The 26,924-nt window shown below is 31.5% G+C and overlaps 2 protein-coding genes across 4 annotated transcripts; both read right to left on the bottom strand.

The window, feature by feature from the left end:
* Positions 1-475: 475 nt before the first annotated feature.
* On the bottom strand, positions 476-26,474 carry LOC130674306 (putative ankyrin repeat protein RF_0381). 3 transcript variants are annotated; one of them, XM_057479600.1, is made up of 3 exons: positions 26,408-26,474; positions 26,076-26,324; positions 476-4,635 (listed from the first exon to the last, which is right to left on the bottom strand). In XM_057479600.1, the coding sequence occupies exon 3, from the start codon at positions 4,620-4,622 to the stop codon at positions 2,001-2,003; it is 2,622 nt and encodes an 873-aa protein (XP_057335583.1). In that variant the 5' UTR covers positions 4,623-4,635; positions 26,076-26,324; positions 26,408-26,474; the 3' UTR covers positions 476-2,000. The 3 variants fall into 3 exon arrangements, 2 of the variants coding, with proteins under 2 accessions (XP_057335583.1, XP_057335584.1); XM_057479601.1 differs by lacking the exon at positions 476-4,635 and adding an exon at positions 11,721-14,705; XR_008991018.1 differs by lacking the exon at positions 476-4,635 and adding an exon at positions 20,921-21,211.
* LOC130674243 (ankyrin repeat domain-containing protein 17-like) lies at positions 18,586-20,826 on the bottom strand. The gene has a single exon (XM_057479513.1). The coding sequence runs from the start codon at positions 20,824-20,826 to the stop codon at positions 18,586-18,588; it is 2,241 nt and encodes a 746-aa protein (XP_057335496.1).
* Positions 26,475-26,924: the final 450 nt, after the last annotated feature.

Genomic DNA, 26,924 nt, shown 5'->3' with positions numbered 1-26,924 from the left:
AATAATTACTAATAAGGTAATCCTGATAAAGATTTGATGAGGATATGCTGGTAAGGACCTGATAAGGCAATCCTGATAAGGACCTCATGGGTCTTAAGCGTTACATCCATATCAGGATCCTCGTCAGGATACCCTGATCGGGACCTTATTTGAAATAATAAGGGATATTTACACACAGAGTTACGGGATATATACACACAGAGTTAAGAGAAGTTATCTTGATAATAAATTGAAAAAAAAGTGATTCATGGATCAAAAAGTCATTTTGAACCAAACAGAATTTTGGCTGTACAGCATGCACTTACTCATATCTGTTAGTAAATTTTACTACAATATTGTAATTTTTACTATATTTCTTTCTCCGTGGACTTGCAGCAATACTATGATAAGAGTACGGTGATAAGTACCATGTACGTTTCTTTCCGTGTAATTAAAAATATTTGTCTTTTGTCAGTAGAAGTTGTAGTTGTGAAATTAATGTATTTTATTAATCCTTAAAAAAATATTTATTTTATGTATATTTACAAAAGTACATCGAATAAATAATAATTTATTCAGAAACACCCGAGTCAAAATATTTGAATTAGATTGAACTTAAGTTAACTTAACCAGCTTAGATATAACTTTTACCTGATATTGATGGACTTGAATTAGTATTACCTTGACTTCAAAAGCTTAAATAAGACTTAGGTGGGCTTAGGCATCAAGTTGAACTTATTTATGACTTATTCTTGATAATACTAACCTATCGAAGAATGAAAACATGAAAAGAAGATATGAATCCAAACTAGGTTAGCAAAGAGCATCGAATGCCTGAAAAACAAGCAGCACCGGTACATATCAGGCACCAGGTCGTCTGCATGTATTCTCCAAGCATAAAAAGAACAAGATGAAGTATATTTGGGTTAAAAATTTATCGTTTGAAGAATTTTTAGGAGTTATCCGTGCAGACGAGCTGTGTGGCATGCACCAAGTCGTTTTCTGGCGTTCTCCAAGCATAAAGAGACAAAAGTAAAGCTTTTTTAGGTTATAAATTGATCTATTGAAGAATGTTTAGCATTTCTCCATACAGACGACCTGCTGCAAGTCACACAGCTCGTCTGCGAGAAGAATCCCATGACATCGGTAAAAAAGTTATTTTTTTACCTAAAAATGAGTTATGTTCATTCTAATACGCTCTAAGAACACTTGGACTTGTCCTGGTGCGTCACATACCATATCTGCGAGGGATCACTCCAAGCGTTGATTAGAAATACATTTTTTCACAAATAAATCTAAATGCTTTCTGTTGGTCTATTTATGCTTTGAGAACGCCGGAAGACGACCTGGTGCATGACGAATAGCTCGTCTGCATGGAGAACTCCTAAACGTTCTTCAAAACATCAATTTTTAACCTAAATATACTTCATCTTGTTCATTTTATGCTTGGAGAATACATGCAGACGACTTGGTGCCTGATATGTACCGGTGCTGCTTGTTTTTCAGGCATTCGATGCTCTTTGCTAACCTAGTTTGGATTCATATCTTCTTTTCAGGTTTTTATTGTTCGATAGGTTAGTTTTAACAAGAATAAATCATAAATAAGTTCAACTTGATGCCTAAGCCCACCTACGTCTTATTTAAGCTTTTTAAGTCAAGGTAATACTATTTCAAGTCCATCAATATCACACAGAAAAAATAGATATCTTGAGTCAAGAAAATATTTTTGAAGACAAACGTTTTAGGGAACCAATTCAAGATTTTCTTGAGCCAAGAGAATTCGTCTTGGTTGGAGAAGATTTCTACTTTATCTGAGAAAATTTAGGTCTAGAAAAAAATTTTCTTGAATCAAGAATATTTACCTTCAGTCGAGAATTTTTTTTTTTTTGCAGGTAAGTTATATCTAAGCTGGTTAAGTTAACTTAAGTTCAATCTAATCCAAATATTTTGACTCGGGCAATAATGAATTTAAAATCTGACTTACAACGCGTACAGATAAATTTTACTCTTAATTCTAATGATTAGTTTAGACCACACAAAATCTTAAGTTCCTCATCACTAAAAAAATCCAAAATATCTTGTACGTAAATGTCTTGTAGCAAATGACCAAATAAATCAGAAATTATTTTATCAGCATGAACCAACAATTTTTTACGCGGCTCAGCTTTGAGCAGACGATAGTAAATAATTCCACCATACAGCTTAAATTTATTGCGTAATGACTTTTGATCTAAAATAATATCATCTCTACTGATGTATCTAATTCTTCGAGATATTTTATTCACACACGAGATTAGAATATCATAGAAACTCATTTTCCAGGAGAACCATTGTGTCTTCAAAAAATCAATTTCATCCAAGCACTCGGCGTAAAAATCATTGAATTGATCATCTTTCACAGCATCTAAACATTTATCGATAAGATATAAATTGGCAGCTTTTAATTTAATAACATGCTGCTCAATTAATGTCTGGAAGTTTTGGATATTTGGGAGAACATCAATTGCCGTCTCACCATATTCGTTAACGTAATTAATATCAACACCAGCATCAAGCAATAGACTAATAATTTCCGGTCCATTAGATCCAAAAAGCGCCCAAGGTAATAATGATCCAACATTATTAATAGTGACACTGACATCAGCGCCAGCATTAATTAATATTTCAGTTAATTCAAAATTGTCTTCCTGGATAGCAGAAGCCAGAATTGTTTGCCCATTGGCTGCTGCAATATTAACATTAGCATTATGTTTGATTAATAATCTAACGATGTCGTTTTTATGTTTCCGAATAGCAATAGCGAGTGGCGCTTCATAACCATCATGAACATTTACGTCAGCACCATTTTCTATCAAGTACTCAGCCATTTTGTAGTCTTTCATTCTAACAGCTTCACTTAGTGGTGTACATCTTTCTGAACGCAGATTTATGTCAGCCCCAGCTTTTACTAAAATTTTTGTTATTTCAGAACTGTGGTACCTTATACTTGAGCAAAGAGCTGAATGCCCATTTTTTGTCATGTAATCAATACTAGCACCATGTTTGATCAGTAATTCCACCATTTCCGTTCTGTACTCTTGAATAGCATATATTAATGCCGCTGAATAATTGCAAGCAATGTTAGCATCAGTACAATAGTTGATTAGGTACTCAGCTAATTGTTGATTGTTATGCTTGATAGCTGATTGTAATGGGGAATAGTGATCTAATGATATAATAACATCCGAACCGGCGTCTATTAATATTTTTACTAGTTCAAGATTATTACACTCACAAACAGTTTCTAAAGCTAAACTACAATATTCGGACACATAGTTCACATTCGCGCCATTTTTGATAAGTAACTCGATCAATTCTTTGTTTTCACTATGAGCGGCTGCCTGTAATGGCGAACTATCTCCAATAACACCATTGACGTCAGCACCGCATTTTATTAAATATTCACATATTTTATATTTATTCGTAGAAATTGCTCGCTCCAACGGGGCTAGTGGTCCAGGGGCAGGATTAATATCAGCTCCTGCGTCTATTAATATTTCAACTAACTCTAGATAATTGTTATTAATGGCCGCAACAATCGCAGTTTCTCCATATTCGGTGACAAAATTAATATCAGCTCCATTCTTAATTAATAATTCTACCACTGGTTTATTACCTTCTTCGACGGCTAAAATTAATGGTGATTTATTGAAATATACAGTGTTGTTAATATCTGCTCCATTTTTGGCTAAGTTTTCGATTCTTTCATAATTATTTTGGATAATTGCACAATGAAGAGAGTTATTAATATCGAACGTTTCAGTTGCATCAGCACCTGCAGCAATTAATATCTCAATGATTTTAATATTCTTTTTATCACAAGCAATTGCCAAAGCAGGCTTTCCAAATGCCGGAAGTACAACCGTATTAGCTCCTTTTCTTATCAATAATTCAATTATGGGTATATTTTCATTTTTAATGGCGATATCTAGAAGCGAAGCATTTGAACCATCATTGACATCAGCGCCAATATTAATCAAATATTCAACAAATTCGTACCTATTATACTCAATGGCAACTTGGAGTAAATATTCTAGATAACCATCGTTTTGTGAAACCATTTTTTTAAATACTTCTATTTTGTTTTGGTTCACAGCAGCTAATACTGAAGCAAGCGGAATCTGATCAAATGATAATTCAGGATCATTGTAATCAGTAACAAACTGAAAAGCTTCGATTTTAGCGAAAGGATCGAAATATTTATCGAGTTTTTCTAATAATAATTTGACCATTTCTTTATTTTTTCTTTCAATAGCTAGTTCTAATAGTTTATTAGCATCTAATGTTTCCCCGTATCTATCTTCTACGGGGGGACAAATGGCACCTGCATTCAGTAATTTCTCAGTGTACTCCATGTCGTCAAAGTTGACTGCTAAATAAATTGCTTGGTTACGATATGGTATAATTCTATTAACTTCCACGTCGTGCTGGAGAAGATAATCGAATAACTCGGTGTCTTGTTCATTAATCGATATTTCGAGGATTGGTGGATCGTAATCAGAGATTCCGGGATATTGTGTGTTTACATCCATCTCACCTGCAAGTATTTTATCTCGAACTTCATCATATCCAAAAAGTTTATTTGTATCCTCGAATGTAGCCATTATGTTTATCTGCCTGAAAAAAAATTTTATGTAATTTAAACATTTTATCATTTCCTTAAAAAAAATAGTAGTAAGTCGAATTTCATTTAACAAGACCCTACCAAAAGAATTCATCTGAAAACCTAGCCTAAATTCCGACATGGAAAGAAATTTATGGTAACAATTACAATATATTGCAACGAATGTGAAACTGATCTTTAAAATATTTGAATAACTAGAAAACAAATATCTTCTTCTCTTGTTTAATAAAAGCGCGGCTCGAGTCAGTCAGTCTTATATTTAGAAACCACCTGAATGTTCATTATCGTATCTCTCATAGCTTATAAGTTATATCAATTTGTTAGTTGACAAATCAAGCGGGCGATTCAACTTCGGTCTCGTATAATATTTAAAAGTGTTTTAAAAAATAGAAAAAAATTTTTTTTATTACTGTCATATATATGTCTGTTTTTGTTTTTTTTTTTTTTGCTCAACAAAAAAAATATAACAGTTTATGGAATTTGTTTATAACAAATTGTTAAGTTAACAAACAATTAAATTATTTATAAAAAAAATTTTGTTTTTTGATAACTTATAAAGAAACACCAATTACGATTTTTAAAGAAAAAATAATTTCTTGACTAATTATTTAAACTATCGAAATATAAAAAAAACGATTATAAACAATTAAAAAAGTTATTTAAGAAAAAATTTTTGTTTTAAAAATCATTATTTTGCCAAGACAATGAAATGGTAAAAAAAAATTTTTTTTAAATATTAAACTTGTCTATTTGTTTATAAAAAATATCTTAACAAATAATGTTAAAAATTTTTTTCGACCGTAATTTAATGCTGTCACAGCATAATGCTGAAACAGGGAGTAAAGCATCCAAAAAATTATCGTGCTCTTACAAAAAATGATTATACTGTATCACATTACTTATTACGCGCGAGAAACTTATCGATGAGCTTCAATATCAATTACTTCCATACATTATAATAATTTTGATGCAGCATAATAATTTTTTACAAGAGCTTATAGTAATTTTTTGGATACTTTATTTTCTGTTTCAAGTTTGGTCGACAGCATAATAAAAATTGGTAGATTTCGAGCCAATATTTTTCTCCGTAGCACAAGAATTTTGATGTTTTCTTATGCCAAAATATTTTCAATTTTATCCAGTAAATAAGAGAAAATTCTTGACATTTCAAGAGTTGTTTTATCACTTTTATTCAAAGATATAAATATTCAATGAAGACAACTAAAAAATTAAGCTGTCAAATTTTCATTAACTGCCGACATTTTTAAACAGAAGATAGTAAATGAATAGTAAATAAAACATAATCAATTCTGCAACTTAATATTTTTTCATAAATATTGCCCATAAATAAAAATTTTATAAGTCCATGATTTAATCTAGTTTTGTCCTTGAAAATTTTCAGAACTAAAGTTTTTTAAAGTTCACGAATTAATCTAATTTAGTCTGCTCGTAACGCGTTTGTTTTTTAAAGTAGCAGGTCGAAAACAGCTTAAAATTTTTATAAAAGATCAAAAACAGATCAAGTAGTCCAATCAGACTAAAATCAGGTCAAATTTTTCAGTCCAGGTAGATCAAAAACAGATTAAAATTTTTATCGAAGTTCAATAATAGACCAAGTAGTCCAAATACAGTCCAGTTAGACTAAAAGCAGATCAAATTTTTCGACCCGGGATTCGGGGTAAATAGACAAAATTATTAGCTGCCGTTAAAAAATAAAATTTTTATTTTTGGCGGGCAAAACGGGGTATCCTTAAAAAAAGTTGAAAAAAAAAATTTTCTAAAAATTGATCAAATTTTATTACTTGAATCTTTTATATGTCATATACATAAAGAAAAATGACATTTCACATCATTGGTGGACACCAAGGGAAAAAAAAAAAATTGTTTTGTGGGGCAGAGAGGCCTCCCTCCAAAAAATGATATTTTTTTTAAATTGTTTTCATTATTAAGAATGTATTTCTTTTTCTTGACAACTATTTTTGGTTTTATAATACTCAAGAAAAATTTTTTTAAGTGTAATAAATCGTTTCCCTTCGATTAGCTTAATTACTACCCGAGTAAAAACAGAATTTCGCTGCACCACCGCCGCATCACCACTGCACGGCTTTTTAAGTGCCGCACCACCGCTGCACTACAGCCGTGACAATTCCGATTATTTTATAAATGCCGCACCACCGCCGTAACACCGCCGTGATAACTAAAGAATTTATCTATTCGCTGCACTACCGCAGCACCACCGTCGTGACAGCCCGAGTAAAAATGAAATTATTATTTTTACGAAAAAATTATAAATTTTTATTGACCGCCGCACCACCGCCGCACCATAGCTGTGATATTTTGTTGTAAATTATTTTTGATTAGTGATTTAAAAGTGGTATATTCTTTTCAATCTCATATAGCACAAGTAAACTTAGTAGTCACTGTCGGTAGCGTAGCCTAGTCGTTAAAGCGTCGGTCTTTCGTGCGTAAGGTCCCGGGTTCGAATCCTACTAAATCGTGGGCGTTTGGTTGATATTTATAGCGTTTTTTCCTTAAATTAAAAATTTCTACTCGGTTAGAAATACATTTGATCACAAATCTGATTGATTTCCGCATCATCAAAGTAAGAAAAAAACTACAAAATTTGAGTAAGTCTTTTTTTTAATTTAGTTGAAATTTCTATACATGGCTATGTATATATTGAAAATTTTAATATATGGCCATATATAATTCACTTTTACCGGACAATTAAATTTCTCTCACCATAAGCCGGGTAAATTACTTAATTAATCATAAGATATTTTGGCATATAAATGCCATTTTTTTGTGAAATCGGGGTTATGCTTAGGCATTGGTGCGGCGGTCGTGCAGCGGTTGTGCAGCGGCGGTGCGGCGGTGCTGGCAGAATATTTTTTTAGCGTACGGCGGAATAGTCCGCCAAACGGCGGTGGTGCAGCTGTGGTGCGGTGGTCGATAAAAATTTATAATTTTTTCGTAAAAATAATAATTTCATTTTTACTCGGAAATTATAAAATCCCCATCAAATTGCCAAGCAAAGTTTATAAAAATCCTGAGCACCCATAGCTCAGCGCTAGTCGGTTCTTAAAACTTACGGAAATAAAAAAAATAAAAAACCGCGAAGATTCGAACGTCGAAATTTCGTGCACTCTTATTGCAGGAATCCGCATCTGCGTTGAAAAGTCAATAGGGCACTTCTTAAATAATCTAGACTAATTCTAATTGCAGGAATCCGCATCTGCGTCGAAAAGTTAGTAAGGGATTCAAACTTTTTATTAAAAATCCTCAAATATTGATCTAAAATTCGATCTGATGCAACTGTAGTAATCGTTCGTCTAGTACAATATTTGTCGGATTTTAAAATCCATCCAGTTCGATCGAATCAGTGACACAAATTCACGTGAATTAGTGAGTCCATCTCGAGCCGAGTTGTGCGGATAAAACCACTTTTCGGGTGTGTAAAAGGACGCATTAAATTTAAATCAAAATCTTATTAATATATCTGTTAAGGGTAAATAATCCTATAATATAAATTAAATATAAAATTGTGAAAAACTAGAGTGAACAAGTGACGTTCAGTAAAATATGCTCCCCGTTTGCGGGCAAATATGGTGATAAACAAATATGAAAATTATATTATAAATAATATAATTGATTACCTAAATATATACAGGGTACCCCCAGAAAAATGTAGAAAAAAAAAATACAAATTCTGAATATTGAATAAAATTGATTTTATTAAAATTTTTCGGAAGTTATTTACATTAAGAAAAATTTTGTTTTACACAATTATTAGATGCAAAGGAAGATAAAAAAGTTTTAATAGGTTTTAGCATAATACACGGAAAAAAAATTCTAATTAAATTTACGATAATAATATCGTAATTTGTCCTATTGACTATAATCAATCGAACCCAATGATAATTATCATTGTCAATTTCGTAAGAATTTATTAATTCAATTTTTCTCATAATTCGAAAAAAAAATTTTAATTAAATTTTTTCAAATTAATTTATAGAAAAAAAAGATTAATTTCATTACAGCTTTATATAGTCATATGGTGATTTCTCATATAGGGCAGGGCGGGGCTAGTTGATCACTTTTTGGTTTGATCTTCCATAACTTTAAGACGATGCATCGGATTTGATCAATTCATGTGCTGTTAGGTTCGTAATTTAGTCTTCTTCAAATGGTCTAGCGACACAAAAACGATCCAAGTGTAAATTTACAGGTTATTCCCACGAATGAGCGAGCGCTCCCAATTGTTTAACGTGTTCCACTAGTGGGGCTAGTTGAGCATAGTACTGGGCTAGTTGTGCAATGGCTAAAATAAACGAAATGACTGTATAAAATCGTATGAATACAACATAAAATTGTCATTAACAAGCGAATATTTATTTATTATGATTGTTGCATACTTATATTATTATTATTATAACTTTGATATTTAAAATAAAATCAAACAAAATTAAAAGTTCCCAATCTTTGGACTATTATTACACTTTTTGTATTTAAAATTATATATTTAACAATAATTATTAAGTAAATAAATATCAAATTAAAGTAGAGACTAATTATGAGACCAAAAATATTGCTAGATGATTAATAATTCCAAAATCGTTAAATCATTTTTGTCACTATCACAATTGCATGTTTACAAACATAAAGGTTAGATCGACGCTCGGCACGCATTTAATGCATTGAGCGCGCCATCCTCAACTAGCCCCAAATGAGGCAACAAAGTAGAAGTTCACTTATAAAAAAATCGGTCTATAAGTTGACCCTGCGGGCCAGCCCCAAAACTTCCCGCTGTTTTCGAGCTCGTTGAGCTCGAAAACATTATTGTGAATACATTTTCGAGCTCTTCGAGCTCGCAAATACTTTTGTATGCCATTGTTTTGTAGAAAACCATTTTTTAGCATTTCTTTCTCCCACGATATCTCGCGAACGAATTAACCGATTTTGATGGTTGAGGTAGCATTCGACGCGGCTTATAAAGCTCTAGAGCCCAGTCCATTTTGAAATCAATCCATCGAGCACATTAAAAGTTATCCGAAAAAAACATTTTTGCAAAAATTTTATTTTTGGAATATCTCTGAACGAGCCCTACCGATCAAGCTCAATTTTCTCTCGGCTTCAAGATATTGACAAGCCGCGTCGAATGACACCTTAAAGTTCAAAATCGGTTCATCCGTTCAAAAGATACAGGTATTTACATACGTACGTACGTACATACATACATACATACACTCGGACATCATTTTGAAATTAGTCAGAATAGCTTCCCAGGACCTCAAAACGTCGACGTCTGATGGAAATTCGATTTTCGTAAATCGGACCGAAACCAATAACTTCCCGAAATTTTGAAAATTTACAATTTTCTTAGCGGGAAGTTAAAAATGATAAGAGTTAAAAATAAATGACCATATATAATCGAAAGAGCAATAATTAAATTATCTTTGAATACTTATGTGATCACGAAAAAGTATATTTACACGAGTATAGGAGGAAAATTCTGAAGACCTGTTTTTTTTTACGCAAAAAAAAAACAAAGCTTTCTGTTAATTAGTCTGAGCACCGGATGTCAATTGATGATCATGCAATGTGTTCTTCTCCCGTAACCCTTTCCTTTCACCATTTCAACTTTTGTTGTAAGTTGTTTAGTTTTCGGGATATTTCAATTGCAAAACTTGCCCCTATGATCAAATAGCCCCGCCCTACCCTACTGATTTTAGAGTACTTATTATATCGTAGAGTAAAATTTGCATGTCAAATAAGAAGTATTGAAAATCCGATGATTAATAGTTACAACTCGTTTAGTATTTTCTTATATGGTGGTTATGGAAAATCTACTAAATTGCATATTAATTTTAAGTCATATTTCGTAATTTTTATTATTTAAATATGGAATTGAATATAAACTGCATTAGTAAACTTCACTTCATACTTCATAAATTTTACTATCCAATTTAGTAAATTTTACTATATTAGAATGGAAATAAATTAAATAAAATTTTTAATAACTTTTAACTTTTTATTACTATTGCTATCATTTCGATTATAATTGTTAATCATGTCATCTGTATTAGTATTGGTGTCGATTTTTATTTTTAAAAAATTACTTGGTTTAACCGTGATTCGAACCCTGATCTCCCGCGTGCGAGTCCTTTTCTATGTCTGACGGCCCGATGTCTTCTTTAAGCAATGATTTCAAAACTTGTAATACATATTTGTATGTGCTATCCCTACCAACTTTTAATTTTATCTATACATAGTAGAATTTAATATACAGATAGTGAAAAAGTATAATCGGGTTAGCAAAAAATACATAGGGGAGGGTGGGGCAGAGCGGCCCCCCTAAGCCAATTATTATTTTTTGTGGCTTTCAACCATAAGATCACTTTACTTTTGTCCTATTTCGAACAAATTTATGGACATTTTGCCGAAATTCTGAAAAATTTTTTTTTTCGTTTTTTTTTTTTTTAAATTGTTTTCATCATTAAGAATGTATTTCTTTCTTTTGACAACTATTTTTGGTTTTATATTACTCGAAAAAAATTTTTTAAAGCGTAGAAAATCGTTCACTCTCGATTACCTTAATTACTAATTATTATTTAATAAAAAAAAAAAATCAATTCTATAATTTTACTTTATTTCAAAAATTTATCAACTAAAAAAAAAAATTTAATTTTTATAAATTTTTAGTGACCAAATTTGCCTCTTACATAAAGAAACGGCCGAAAAATATGAAAAAATAATTTTTTCGGAAGTTTCGGCTGGTCCATTTAGCCCCAGGTGTTATGCGTAGGGCTAGAAATGTGGAATTATAATCATTTTTTTTTAATTTGACGATAAAAATATGAAAAAATCACTTTTTCAAAATTTTGGGCTTGTCCATTTTGCCCCAAATGTCATGCGCATGTCATGTAGGGGTAAAAATGCGCAAACATATCGGATTTATAGTAATTAGTCAAAAAAAACAAATTTTTTTTTGGTCAAAATTTCAGGGGGGCCGCTCTGCCCCACCCTCCCCTACATATAATAATTTGTAATATTTTTTTATGCAATAAATAGTGCGATTGTTTTGTTATAATTTGATAACAGAATGTATTTACTCGTATCTGGTAATAAATTTTACTACAATATTGTAATTTTTACTATATTGTGTTCTCCGCGTACTTGCTGCAATACTATAATAAAAGTATAGTGGTAAGTGCCATACGTTTCCTTTCGTGTAATTAAAAGTATTTTTTTGTCAGTGGAAATTGCGATAGTGGGAATAATGTGTTTTGATAATCCTTAGGAAACATATTTATTATATACATCTTAACAAAAGTGCTTCGAATGAATAATAATTTATTCAAGAACGACAATGAATTTGAAATCTGACTTATAACGATTACAAATAAATTTGATTCTTAATTCTAATGATTAATTTAGACCACACAAAATCTTAAGTTCCACATCACTAAAAAAGTCCAAAATATCTTGTACGTGAATATCTTGTGGCAAATGGTCAAATAAATCAGAAATTATTTTATCAGCACGAACCAACAATTTTTTACGTGGCTCAGCTTTGAGCAGACGATAGTAAATAATTCCACCATACAGCTTAAATTTACTACGTAATGACTTTTGATCTAAAATAATATCATCTCTACTGATGTATCTAATTCTTCGAGATATTTTATTCACACACGAGTGTAAAACATCATAGAAACTCAGTTTCCAGGAGAACCATTGTGTCTTCAAAAAATCAATTTCATCTAAACACTCGCCGTAAAAACCGTTGAATTGATCATCTTTTACAGCATCTAAACATTTATCGATAAGATATAAATTAGCAGCTTTTAATTTGATAACGTGCTGCTCAATTAATATGTGGGCGTTTCGAATATTTGAGAAAACGTCCATTGCCGTCTCACCATTTTCGTTAACGAAATTGATATCAACACCAGCATCAAGCAATAGACTAATAATTTCCGGTCCATCAGATCCCAAAAGCGCCCAATGTAATAATGATCCAACATTATTAATAGTGACACTGACATCAGCGCCAGCATTAATTAATATTTCAGTTAATTCAAAATTGTTATCCTGGATAGCAGCGGCCATAATTGTTTGCCCATTGGCTGCTGCAATATTAACATTAGCATTATGCCTAATTAATAATCTCACGATTTCGTTTTTATGTTCCCGAATAGCAATAGCTAGTGGCGTTTCATAACCGTCATGAATATTTACATCAGCACCATTTTCTATCAAGTACTCAGCCATTTTGTAGTCTTTCATTCTAACAGCTTCAATTAATGGTGTACATCTTTCTGAGAGCAGATTTATATCAGCGCCAGCTTTTATTAAAACTTTTGTCATTTCAGAACTGCGGTTCCTAATACTTGAGCAAAGAGGTGAACGCCCATATTTTGGCGTGTAATCAATATTGGCACCATTTTTTATCAGTAATTCCACTATTTTTTTTCTGTTCTCTTGAACAGCACATATCAATGCTGCTGAAAAATTGCAAGTAATTTCAGCATTAATACAGTGGTTGATTAGGTACTCAGCCAATTCTTGATTGTTAAGCTTGATAGCTGATTTTAATGGGGCATAATGATCTAATGATATAATAACATCCGAACCGGCGTCAATTAATATTTTTGCTAATTCAAGATTATTATAATCACAAACAGTTTCTAAAGCTAATCTACCAAATTCGGTCACATGGTTCACATTCGCACCCTTTTTGATAAGTAACTCGACCAATTCTTTGTTTCCACTTTGAGCGGCTTCCTGTAATGGCGAAATATCTCCAATAACACCATTGACGTTAGCACCGCGTTTTATTAAATATTTATATATTTCATGTTTATTCGTATAAATTGCTCGCTTCAACGGCGCCAGTGGTCCAGTGGCATTATTAATATCAGCTCCTGCGTCCATTAATATCTCAACTAACTCTAAATTATTATTATCAATGGCAGCAACAATCGCAGTTACTCCATATTCGGTGACAAAATTAATATCAGCTCCGTTCTTAATTAATAATTCTACCACTGGTTTATTACCTTCGTCTATGGCTAAAATTAATGGTGATTTATTGAAATATACAGTGTTGTTAATATCTGCTGCATTTTTGGCTAAGTTTTCGATTCTTTCATAATTATTTTGGATAATTGCACAATGAAGAGAGTTATTAACATCGAACGTTTCAGTTGCATCAGCACCTGCAGCTATTAATATCTCAATGATTTTAATATTCTTCTTATCACAAGCAATTGCCAAAGCAGGCTTTCTAAATTCTGGAATGAGAGCCGTATCAGCTCCTTTTCTTATCAATAATTCAATTATCGGTATATTTTCATTTTCAATAGCGATATGGAAAATCGGAGCATTTGAATCATAATTGACATCAGCGCCAATATCAATCAAATACTCAACAAATTCGTACCTATCATAGTCGATGGCAAGTTGGAGTAAATATTCAAGATCAAAAGAGTTTTGTGAAACCATTTTTTTGAATACTTCTATTTTGTTTTGGTCCACATCAGTTATCATTGATAACAGCGGATTCTGATCAAATGATAATCCAGGATTATTGCAATCAGAGGGAATCTGAAAAGCTTCGATTTTACTGACAGGATTGATATATTTATCGAGTTTTTCTAATAATAATTTGACCATTTCTTTATTATTTCTATCAATAGCTAGTTGTAATAGATTATTAGCGTCGAATGTATCTCCATATTGATCTTGTACGGGGGAACAAATGGCACCTGCATTTAGTAACTTCTCAGTGTACTCCATGTCGTCAAAGTTGACTGCTGAATAAATTGCTGGGTTACGATATGGTATAATTCTATTAACTTCCACGTCGTGCTGGAGAAGATAATCGAATAACTCGGTGTCTTGTTCATTAATCGATATTTCAAGGATTGTTGGATCGTAATCAGAGATTCCGGGATATTGTGTATTTACGTCCATCTCACCTGCAAGTATTTTATCTCGAACTTCATCATATCCAAAAACTGTACTTGTATTCTCGAATGTGGCCATTGTGTTAATCTGCCTGAAAAAAAAAATATATATATAATCTTAACATTTTATTATTTCCATAAAAACGAAATAGTATTAATTTGAATTTTATTTAACTTGACTCTATCAAAAGAATTTATATGAAAATGCAGCCTAGATTCTTATTTGGTTTCTAACACAGAAGAAAAGGAATTCTTGAATCCAGAAGAAAATCGTTTCCAAAAATCAATTCTTAATCTAAAATATCTAATTTTGTTGTTTGAAAACATTTTCTCTTGTTGAAAATTTTTTTTTTTAATTAAAATATATAGAACTCTCCGATAAAGAAATTCAATCTTGATTAAAAACTATAAATTTTTGGTTTAAATGTTTTTAGTTTTTCCGAATAAGAAAACAACTCAGTTGGCTCAAGAGAATTTAGCTCTTGGTTTCAGAAGATACCAACTCATTCTAAAAAGATCGTTCTCTCGAATGTAGTCGATATCGATTCATTTCGATACATCAAGTTATTAAATGGAGTCACATTTAACTTACTCCAAGTAAAAATTAATTTCTTTAAAGATTCGATAACATTTAGTTGAAAATAAATGTAAACTTATCTTAAAACGATTAATTCTAGATTTAAAAAATAAAAAAATTCATTTTAAAACTAAATTATACATTAATGTCGAATAACAAATACTTTTATTTTAAATATAATAAATCAGTTAATTTTTAAATTACTTGTTTTTATTCAAAATCCAATTCGCAGAATATATTCAATTATTCATCAAAATATATTTTGATTCTTTATTACAATAATAATTTTTTTTTTGTTTACAAAAATAAACGAAAGGTTATGTTATTTATCCTAGCTTCATTGACATTATCAACTGCATGATACCACACTAAAAAGGAAACAATTTTATATGAATTTTGGATCAGAAATGAAAACAAACTTGGCTATCTGATGTATGATTAAAAACAGTATAAATAATAATTAACTTACTTTTTTGAGATTGAAACGACACCATTTATATTAACTTGAATCAGGAAAAAACACCAGATATAATGACTAGTGACTACAATAACTCACATTTTTACTGAATACTTCAATTCAAAACAAATCATGTATACGAATTAGTTAATTATACAACTAATAAACTAATACGTCCCGATGAAAAAAGATTTTGTTTAATCATATATGATTATATATGTTCATATATATGATCATATATGATTATATATAATCATATATGAAGTTCTATATAATCATGCATGATTATATATGGAGTCATATATAATTATATGTGATTATATATGACCTCATACATAATAAGATCTAATCATACCTGGCTGTTATAAGCCCATATATAAGTCTATATATGATCAGATGTGAGTATATATAAGCCTATACATAATTTGATCCGATCATACCTGGCTGTTATAACCCCATATATAATCAGATATGTCTATATGTGATCAGGTCTGATCATATATGAGTCTATATATAATTAGATCTGATCAGACATGGCTAATATAAATTTATGTATAGTCGTGCATAAGTTTATATATGATTGGATCTGATCAGACATGACTGATATAAACTTATATGTAGTTATATATGTCTATGTATGGTTAAATCTGATCTGACTTTATTGATATGAAACCTATAAATATTTAATTATGTATATAGTTCCAATAAATATATATATACCCCCATGGAAATAAAATATATTTTAAATATAAAAAAAATATATTTATGAATATATTAAAAATATATTTAAAATAGATGAGAAATATATGAAAAATACATAAATATGTATGTAAAATGTATTTAAAATATAAGAAAGATATATTTTGATTATATCACTTTTGGCCGTTTTTCGTACATTTAGAATACATCTGAAATATATGTGGAATGTATGCGTACATATATAAAATATATATGAAAAATATATTCGAAATATATCTCTAAAATTACCTATAAAATACAAAAAAAATACATTTTTAATATATTTTGGTTGTATGCGCTGACTTAGGTTCCAAAAGTAGGGCGTCGTAGAGTACGACCGGCGAATATCAGCTTCACGTTGCTAGTGGATGTCCTAACAGCCTGAGAGCTCCATTATTTGCCAACCGAATAGTAGTTCCACTAGGGCGCAAAGCACTCCAGGTGTTAAAGTTGTCCAAGATGACCAGGACACTCTGGGTTTTTTTTTGAAGGACTATCGAAGGGAGTGGAAAAAAAAAACATTTTCAGCCAACCAGAAAGTCCCACTGGAGCACCAAGTGATCCAGATGTCAAAGTTGTCCTAAGTGCCAGAAGCCTCTGGATTTTCTTATGAAAAACTATCGGAGGGAGTAAAAAAAAAATTTTCAACCAACCAGGAAGTCCCCCTGGAGCACCAACTGATCAAGGTGTTTGAGTGGTCCAAGGTGCCAGAACCTTCTGGATTTTCTCATAAAAAACTATCGAAAGGAGTGAAGGAAATCATTTTCAGCCAATCAAAAAGTCCCACTGGAGCACCAAGCGATCCAGGTGTCAAAGAAGGTCCAAACTGGATTTTCTTATGAAAAACTATCAAAGGGAGTGAAAAAAATCATTTTTAGCCAACCAGGGAATCCCACTGGATTTGGAGGGTTCAAAATGACCAGGACTCTCGGGATTTTTTTTGTACAAAAATTAATGGCGAAAAACAATTTATTTTTGGTAAAGAAGACTTTTCCACTGAAGCACCAAGCACTTGGTGCTTTAGTGGAAGTGTCAGGTTGCCTAAAACAAACCGAAGCGCTTCTGGGTCGAAGTCTGATGTATTAACCACTGTGCTAAACCACTAGCTTGAAAGATAAAGTTGATTGTATAAAAATATATATTTGGATATAAATGAACTGTAGAAAATTAAATCCCATTGTTTTCGAAAAAAACCGTTTTTAGCATTTCTTTCTCCCACGATATCTCACGAACGAATTGACCGATTTTGATGGTTGAGGCGGCATTCGACGTATTTTATTGAGTTCTAGAGCTGATTAGATTTTGAAGTCGATCGTAAGAGTCGTATCTGAGAAATCAATAAAAAACTAAAAAAAAAAAATTTTTTTTCCGTAATTCGCCAATATTTTCGAGTCTACTTGGTCAAATGATCTGAAATTTTCAGAAAAGTTGATGGCCAACAAGCTCTTTCGATTGCCGCCTTAATCATCCAAATCGGTTCATTACTTAAAAAGTTATAGACCAATCACACACACACTCACACACACACACACACACACACACACACACACACACACACACACACACACACACACACACACACACACACACACACACACACACACACACACACACATACATACATACAGACACTCGTACATCATTCTGAAAATAGTCATAGCTTCCTAGGACTTCAAAACGTCGACATTTTATGAAATTTCGATTTTCGCAAATCGGGGTGAAAACAATAACTTCCCAATTTTTCAAAAATCGTCGATTTTCTTAGCGGGAAGTTAAAAATATAAGTCCCACGCTTATAAATTTAAGTGATATCGCAATACTTGGTATTGCGAATATACTTATACCAAATATAAGTCTCAACGCAATATTTTTAAGCACTACACTTAAAATCGTTTAAGTCATACGCTCAATCGGAGTTTTAGCGCCACCGCAATACTCATATCAGCACTACACTCAAATCCTTACATGTAAGATGTAAGGATATCCTACTTTCCTCCCTAGGTGCGCGATATACGATTTCTTTTGTCAATAGAAGTTGTGGTAGTGGAATTAATGTATTTTGTTGACCTTAGAAAACATATTTATTTTATACATCTTGACAAAAGTACTTCGAATAAATAATAATTTATTCAAGAACGATAATGAATTTAAAATCTGACTTATAAGGAGTAGAGATAAATTTTATTCTTAATTCTAATGATTAATTGAGACCACACAAAATCTTAAGTTCCTCATCACTAAAAAAGTCCAAAATATCTTGTACGTAAATATCTTGTAGCAAATGACCAAATAAATCAGAAATTATTTTATCAGCACGAACTAACAATTTTTTACGCGGTTCAGCTTTTAACACACGATAGTAAATAATTCCTCCATACAGCTTAAATTTACTAGGTAATGACTTTTGATCTAAAATAATATCATCTCTACTGATGTATCTAATTCTTCGAGATATTTTATTCACACACGAGTGTAAAATATCATAGAAACTCATTTTCCAGGAGAACCATTGTGTCTTCAAAAAATCAATTTCATCCAAGCACTCGGCGTAAAAATCATTGAATTGATCATCTTTCACAGCATCTAAACATTTATCGATAAGATATAAATTGGCAGCTTTTAATTTAATAACATGCTGCTCAATTAATGTCTGGGCGTTTTGAATATCTGAGTAAATATCAATTGCCATCTGACCATATTCGTTGACGTAATTGATATCAACACCAACATCGAGCAATAGACTAATAACTTCTGGTCCAGATCGACAACGCGCCAAATGTAATAATGATCCAACATTATTAATAGTGACACTTACATCAGCGCCAGCATTAATTAATATTTCAGTTGATTCAAAATTGTTTTCCTGGATAGCATAAGCCAGAATTGTTTGTCCATTGGCTGCCTCAATATTAACATTAGCATTATGCCTAACTAATAATCTAACGATGTCGTTTTTATGTTCCCGAATAGCAATAGCTAGTGGCGTTTCATAACCGTCATGAGGATTTACATCAGCACCATTTTCTATCAAGTACTCAGCCATTTTGTAGTCTTTCATTCTTACAGCTTCAATTAATGGTGTCCATTTTTCTGTAAGCAGATTTATATCAGCGCCAGCTTTTACTAAAATTTTTGTTATTTCAGAACTGCGGTTCCAAATACTTGAGCAAAGAGGTGAATACTTATATTCTGGCGTGGAATCAATGTTGGCACCATTTTTTATCAGTAATTCCACCATTTCCTTTCTGTACTCTTGAATAGCACATATTAATGCCGCTGAATAATTGCAAGTAATGTTAGCATTAGTACAATAGTTGATTAGGTACTCAGCCAATTCTTGATTGTTAAGCTTGATAGCTGATTTTAATGGGGCATAATGATCTAATGATATAATAACATCCGAACCGGCGTCAATTAATATTTTTGCTAATTCAAGATTATTATACTCACAAACAGTTTCTAAAGCTAAACTACAAAATTTGGCCTCATAGTTCACATTAACGCCATTTTTGATGAGTAACTCAATCATTTCTTTGTTTCCATGTCCAGCGGCTTCCTGTAATGGCGAACAATCTCCAATAACACCATTGACGTTAGCACCGCGTTTTATTAAATATTCACATATTTCATAGTTATTTTTATGACATGCTCGGCTCAACGGAGCTAGTGGTCCGGAGGCATTATTAATATCAACTCCTGCCTCCATTATTATTTCAACTAACTCTAAATTATTGTTATCAATGGCCGCAACAATCGCAGTTTCTGCATAGTCAGTGACAAAATGAATATCAGCTCCATTCTTAATTAATAATTCTACCACTGGTTTATTACCTTCGTCTATGGCTAAAATTAATGGTGATTTATTGAAATATACAGTGTTGTTAATATCTGCTCCATTTTTGGCTAAGTTTTCGATTCTTTCATAATTATTTTGAATAACTGCAAAATGAAGTGAGTTATTAATATCGAACGTTTCAGTCGCATCAGCACCTGCGGCAATTAATATCTCAATGATTTTAATATTCTTCGTATCACAAGCAATTTCCAAAGTAAGCTTTCCAAATTCCGGAAGTCGAGCCGTATCAGCTCCTTTCTTTATAAATAATTCAATTATCGGTATATTTTCGTTTTCAATGGCCATATGTAAAGGCCGAGAATGATAATTGACATCAGCGCCGATATCAATCAAACACTCCACAAATTCGTACCTATTATACTGAATGGCGACTTCGAGTAAATATTCAAGACGAACAGCGTTTTGTGAAGCCATTTTTTTAAAAACTTCTATTCTGTTTTGGTTCACAGCAGCTACTATTGAAGCAAGCGGATTCTGATCAAATGATAATTCAGGATCATTGTAATCAGTAGCAAACTGAAAAGCTTCAATTTTATTGAAAGGATCGATATATTTATCTAGTTTTTCTAGTAATAATTTGACCATTTCTTTATTATTTCTATCAATAGCTAGTTCTAATAGCTTATTAGCATTGAATGTTTCTCCGTATCTTTCTTCTACGGGGGGACAAATGGCACCTGCATTTAGTAATTTCTCAGTGTACTCCATATCGTCAAAGTTGACTGCTAAATAAATTGCTTGGTTACGATATGGTATAATTCTATTAACTTCCACGTCGTGCTGGAGAAGAAAATCGAATAATTCGGTGTCTTCGTCATTAATCGAAATTTCAAGAATTGGTGGATCGTAATCAGAGATTCCGGGATATTGTGTGTTTACGTCCATCTCACCTGCAAGTATTTTATCTCGAACTTCATCATATCCAAAATCTTTATTTGTATTCTTGAATGTAGACATTGTGTTAATCTGCCTGAAAAAAAATTCCATATTATTTTATTATTTTATTATTTCCATAAAAAAATCTGTCTATCGGTTGACCCTGCGGACCAGCCCCAAAACATTCCGCTGTTTTCGAGCTCCTTAAACTTCATTATGAAAACGTTTTTGAGCGCTTCAAGCTCGAAAATACTGTGGTATGTATTCCTTTCTCCCACGATATCTTGCGAACAAATTAGCCGATTTCGATCGTCGAGGCGGTAATCGACGCATTCTATCAAGTTCTAGAACTGATTAGATTTTGGAATTATTTGTTGAGTTGTTTCAAAGATATTCGCAAATTACTGGTTTTTACCATTTCTCTCGCGATATCTCTCAAACAAATCCATCGCTTGATATTGCTGAGGCAGTAATCGACGCGTTTTATCAACACTTTAATGCTTTTGGGCGGTTTCCCCACTTTGCGGCCTGGCAAGCGGTCGGCGCATATCTGCGTTAGATAGATAGATAATAATTTTATTTGACCCTAGAGCCTAAGCTCCCTCAGGGCCATCAATTATTAATACATTGGTTTACATTTGTATAATAATGACAATAATATGGCTTTCTAAAAAAATTAATTAGTTGATTGATTGGAAGTTTAAATATTAATTATAATAAAATGTTAAGTAATTGCAAAACTATTCTTAAATAAGTGTCATACCATATGATACAATATAATATCATATAATATAACATAATATTGTTATAATTATGGGTGATAGCTATCATATTCTTGCAATAAGTGAAGCAAGCAGTCTTATATTCAGCCAAATTATCTACAGCTATAATCTCAGCTGGCAACTCATTCTCGATACATTAGAGTATATCCGTGAGCTTTGGCGAGCTCTTAGCGCTCTTAGAGCTGGAAAACATTAGTATCAATACATTTTCGAGCTCAAAAGGGTTACGTTTTATGTTAAAGTTTAAAAATTTAGAATAAAAAATAATTAATGAATGAGCGTTTTTTATATTTGTTCACAATTATGTTCAATGATTAGCTCAAAAATAAGTATTTACATGTTACGTTGTATCTATGTCGTGTAAGTATGTCGTCATACGAGCGACGATATTTAAGCAGTCACTTCCAATAACTTATATAATAAAGAACATATTAGTTTTGAGTAATTTTGTTCAGTAATTATGATGTTATCCGATGAAAAAAGCAGGTATAGATTTTACATTTATTATCTCGAACGGATTTTCTGATTGGGACGTTCTTGGCAGCGATCAGATCTAATAATATATATTGATCAGATCTTATTATATATAGACATATCATTTTATATTTCCCATCTAAATAACATCGGATTTTTAGACTTTTGGAATTTAATTTTTTTCGCCCCTCCGGGCGAAAAGCGTCAACTTTTCTCCCGCTGTGCGAAACGAAGTTTCCGCTTTCCGCCTCCGTCGAGGCGAAAAATAGTATTTACACCTTGGTCAGTAAATAAGAAAGCCTCAGATCACATGTTTGTTGACCTCGGCTTCGCCTCGGCCAACAATTACATGAGATCTGAGACATTTCTTACTTTACTGCCCGAGGTGTAAAATATACTATTTTCTCAGAAACAAATGAGAGTAAAAATTTGATCAAAGCTTAGTCTGATAGGAAATTGAATGCTCTACAAAAAAGTTCATTTATGAATTTTCGATAAAATAACTCCTTTAAAAGTTACTTAACGTTAAACTTATGTTTGTTATGAATTCTATAATATTATAAATTCTATTTTTATTTTTACCTTTTTTGGCTATAAAATCGGTGAAATAAAAGATAACGATTATTATTATCACACTGTTAGAAGTATTTATTTGAGCCAAATAAGATTTATTAATAGTTAATAAATGGCTTATTTGAATAGAAAGAAATGACACATGGCAGTTAAGGTTATAACCTTGAATGGATTGAGTGTGATTGTTAGTAAAAATTCATTATAATATTTTATGTTTTTTATATTTTTTGTATAATAATTTTTATCTTCAATTATCATTAATTGTGTGTATTATTTTCTTTAAAAAAATGAAATTGAACAGTCCTATAAATTATTTGTCATAACCTTACTTAATTAACTTCATGTGTCATTTCTTTCTATTCAAACAAGCCATTTATTAGCTATTAAGATATGGCTTATTTGGCCCAAATAAATTAATTCAATTTAAAGTTCGTCTGTATGAGAAAAGGTATGTTATTTCTTTTACTTCTCATAAAACAATGTTTTTTTCCCTTGATTTTCTGTTTAGGCCATGAAATCTACATGAATGATTATCGGTACTCTAGTAATAATAATAATTATCTTTTATTTTAACCATTTTCAAGCCAAACAAGGTAAAAATTAAGATATAATTTAAAATATTATAGAATTATTAATAAACACAAGTTTATCGTTAAATAACTTTTGAAGGAGTTATTTTATAGAAAATTCATAAGAGAACTTTTTTGTATAGCGTTCAATTTCATATTACAATAAGCTTCGATCAAATTTTTACTTTTATTTGTTTCTGAGAAAAAAAAATAAAAGTCAAAAGCCTATAAATCCTATGTTATTTAAATGGAAAATATAAAATGGCTTCGGCACGGCTTCATGTGAAAATTGAGCCTGTTTGTGTTGGATATTTTTTTTTAGCTCATGAACTAAAGATTCAAGGGGCGATCGGTAAATAAAAATCGATTTGGGAAATAACAGACTGCCTAGTATATATGTATGTATGTATTAGGATGATTCGTTTCCGCAAAAGTTTTTTTTTTTAAGTGCTCAAGCAAAATCTCACTCTACTTAAAAAAGAAAAATTCTCACCAAATGTGAGCTCTTAATTTCAACGCTAAGTACTTGCCATTTTAATTTTATTTCTTCCCATTTAAAATACATGTAAAAAAAAATTTTTTTTTTCAAATTTCTAATGCTGTGCTGCTTTTCATAATATTGAAAAACGAATCGTTGGATCTTGTGGGGGATTCCATGCTCTTCAAAATTGCTCTTGGACCTTCGAATGTAGCTCACGCTGGTTCACTAGTAAGAGCTATCAAACTAAATTTTTTTACGAAAATCGTGATTTTATCATTTTTTTGGACGAAACACCAAGTATAGGGAAACAAGGAAAACCTATTCTTGAAGAAAATTTCATCCTCTTCAAAAAAGGTCCTTAAACCTAAGTTGCTTCGAACGATAGTTCATGAATTACAGAAATTTTTGTAATTGAACATATAAATGAATTTAAATATTATTATTTTTAATTTTTTATCGATTTTTTACATTCTCAATTATAAAAGATTCTGTAACTCATAAACTATCGGTCGGAGCAATCAACGTCTGAAAAACTTTTTTAAAGAGGATGAAATTTCCTCTTAGAATATGTTTCCTTCGTTTCCCTATACTTAGCGGTTTGTCCTAAAAAATGATATAATCAGGATTTTCGTAAAAAAATTTAGTTTGATAGCTCTTACTAGTGAACCAGCGTGAGCCACATTCGCGTAAGAGACTGAAAAACTACATCGAATGCCACATTAAATGTCAAAATTGGGCTATTAGTTCAAAAGATATCGGCGATGAAATATTAAAAAGACAACGATTGTACTCATTTTCCCAGGATACCTTACTATATAATTCATCAAATGTACCTAAAATTAAATCGAATTTACCATTTTATAGTCTCTTTTAATCACTACATATTTTATTGCAGTCGTTTTGTTGGCTTAAGTAATATTATTAGAGAAATATAAAGAAATCACTGTTTTTTACACCTGTCGAATATTTTGTCTATTAACGCTTTGATTTGATTTAACTCATTGAACTATTTTTTTTAATCGCATTTGGTTGTCTGAACCTAGGACCTGACTTTAACTATTAAAAAATTGAAAATATAAAACTAACATTTTTTTTTTAGTCTATAGATCTTAGTATTTAGATCATGCATTTTAAAAGCTTTTTTTAATATTTAATTTTTCGTATTACTCGTAAGCTAATGGAACAATCGACGTCAAAATTTAATCAGATCCAAGTCGTGATGATATTTTTTGATTGTTACCAAACACGTCCAAATCGGTTAATTCGATCCAAAGGCATAAGACAAAAATTAGCTTACACACACCCACACACACACACACACACACACACATCGGAAACAGTCGAAATAGCTTCCTAGGACCTCAAAATGTCAAGATCTGATGAATACTTAATTTTCAAAAATCGGACTGAAACTGATAACTTTTATTTTTTTCAAAATTTTAAATTTTCATGGCGAGAAGTTGAAAATTAAATGACAGTAAAGACCAACACTCCGCTTTGCGCTCGAGGTGTGCAAGAATAAATATGATTTACCGAGTTTTTTTTCGTAGAAATTTCGATGCCAGCACTGCTGCTCAGTAGCGTACAGCAATTAAAAATGAATGGCTCCATAATGAAAGAATCGAAAATGATCTAAATATTTAATAAAATAGATCACAAGCACGTACATTCAGTTAATTATTATTGCGATAAAAATTATAGTAATTTTTACTAATTCAATTACGATAAATGAATTCATTCAACAAATCAGTGAAACTTTTACGAATTTATTATTACAAATACTAATTTGATAGAGAATAATTTAGCTTTTAATAAAATTGTTCATTTTCACTATTTCATGTTAAATCTTGTTTAATTGATGCTAATGTAAATCAATAAATAAATTTGATTGATTTACTTTGGAAACTATCGATTTAGCGGTTACGCAATAAGCTGCAATCTAGACTAGTGAAAATTTCACAAATTAATTTTTAGAGAGTGAGTTTTTTAATAGATTCCGTGAATTTTGGCATTGACTCCCATCGATATTTTTCAAAAACTCTATCGATTCTCATATAAATTTATTATTATAGTGCTTACCTTAAGTCTTGTAATAACTAGATTATTTTTGTTCTCTTTCCGCTGCTAAGTGTTAGATTTTGCACACTGAGTATTTCCCATCGAATTTTATTGAAGAATAAAAAATAAAAATTACACTTCCGGATTCATGACTACAAATTTACTAAAAATATGTTGAGTCCTTGTACTCGTTTTCAGTTCAGATAATATCGATAGCACACGCTGTCAGCTGTTATGGTTCGATGTGGTTATAAAGTAATAATGTGTCACCTATGAAAAAAGATAGCGCCGCATTGTTAAACTCGTCTCGGAATTCCCAGAAAGATAATGAAATATCGCTTCCACTACTATACCGGGAATTTCGTCACTACGCATTAGTACAGAGAAGTAAGAGAAATTCAGTACATCGAACACCTAGGGTGGGTGTAGAAACTGAAAACATGCGAGGTATATTCTCTTGCCAGGATAACTTAACCAACAACTCAGATAACTAATTTGCCCACGACTTGACGTAAACATGCAGCTGAAACTTGACGCCAACGTTCCAGGAACTCGTTAGCGTGTGCAACAATTGATGGCAACTTGTCGTCAAGTTAAATATAATAAGTGGGCTGAGTAAGGAATAGCCAAAAACTTGATGGAAGCTTTGTCTGTCAAGTTGAATTCATATTACGGCCTCAGATTACCGCCAACTTTCTGGGAAAGCTGAAGCAAACTTGGGATCGAGCCTATTTTGCAGAAGATGTAAATTTCGGATGATACTTATCATCCTAATAGAATGGTACACAAGTTCGAATTTCAAGTAACAGATGGCAGCGTATAGGTAATTTAGAAATAAATAGAGGCTGTCTTTGAAAATATTATTCAGGT

This window comes from Microplitis mediator, chromosome 9 (assembly GCF_029852145.1).
Source record: "Microplitis mediator isolate UGA2020A chromosome 9, iyMicMedi2.1, whole genome shotgun sequence".
Classification (NCBI taxonomy): domain Eukaryota; kingdom Metazoa; phylum Arthropoda; class Insecta; order Hymenoptera; family Braconidae; genus Microplitis; species Microplitis mediator.
Note: the sequence above shows the minus strand (reverse complement) of the source record. Positions and strands in the feature narration are given on the sequence as shown.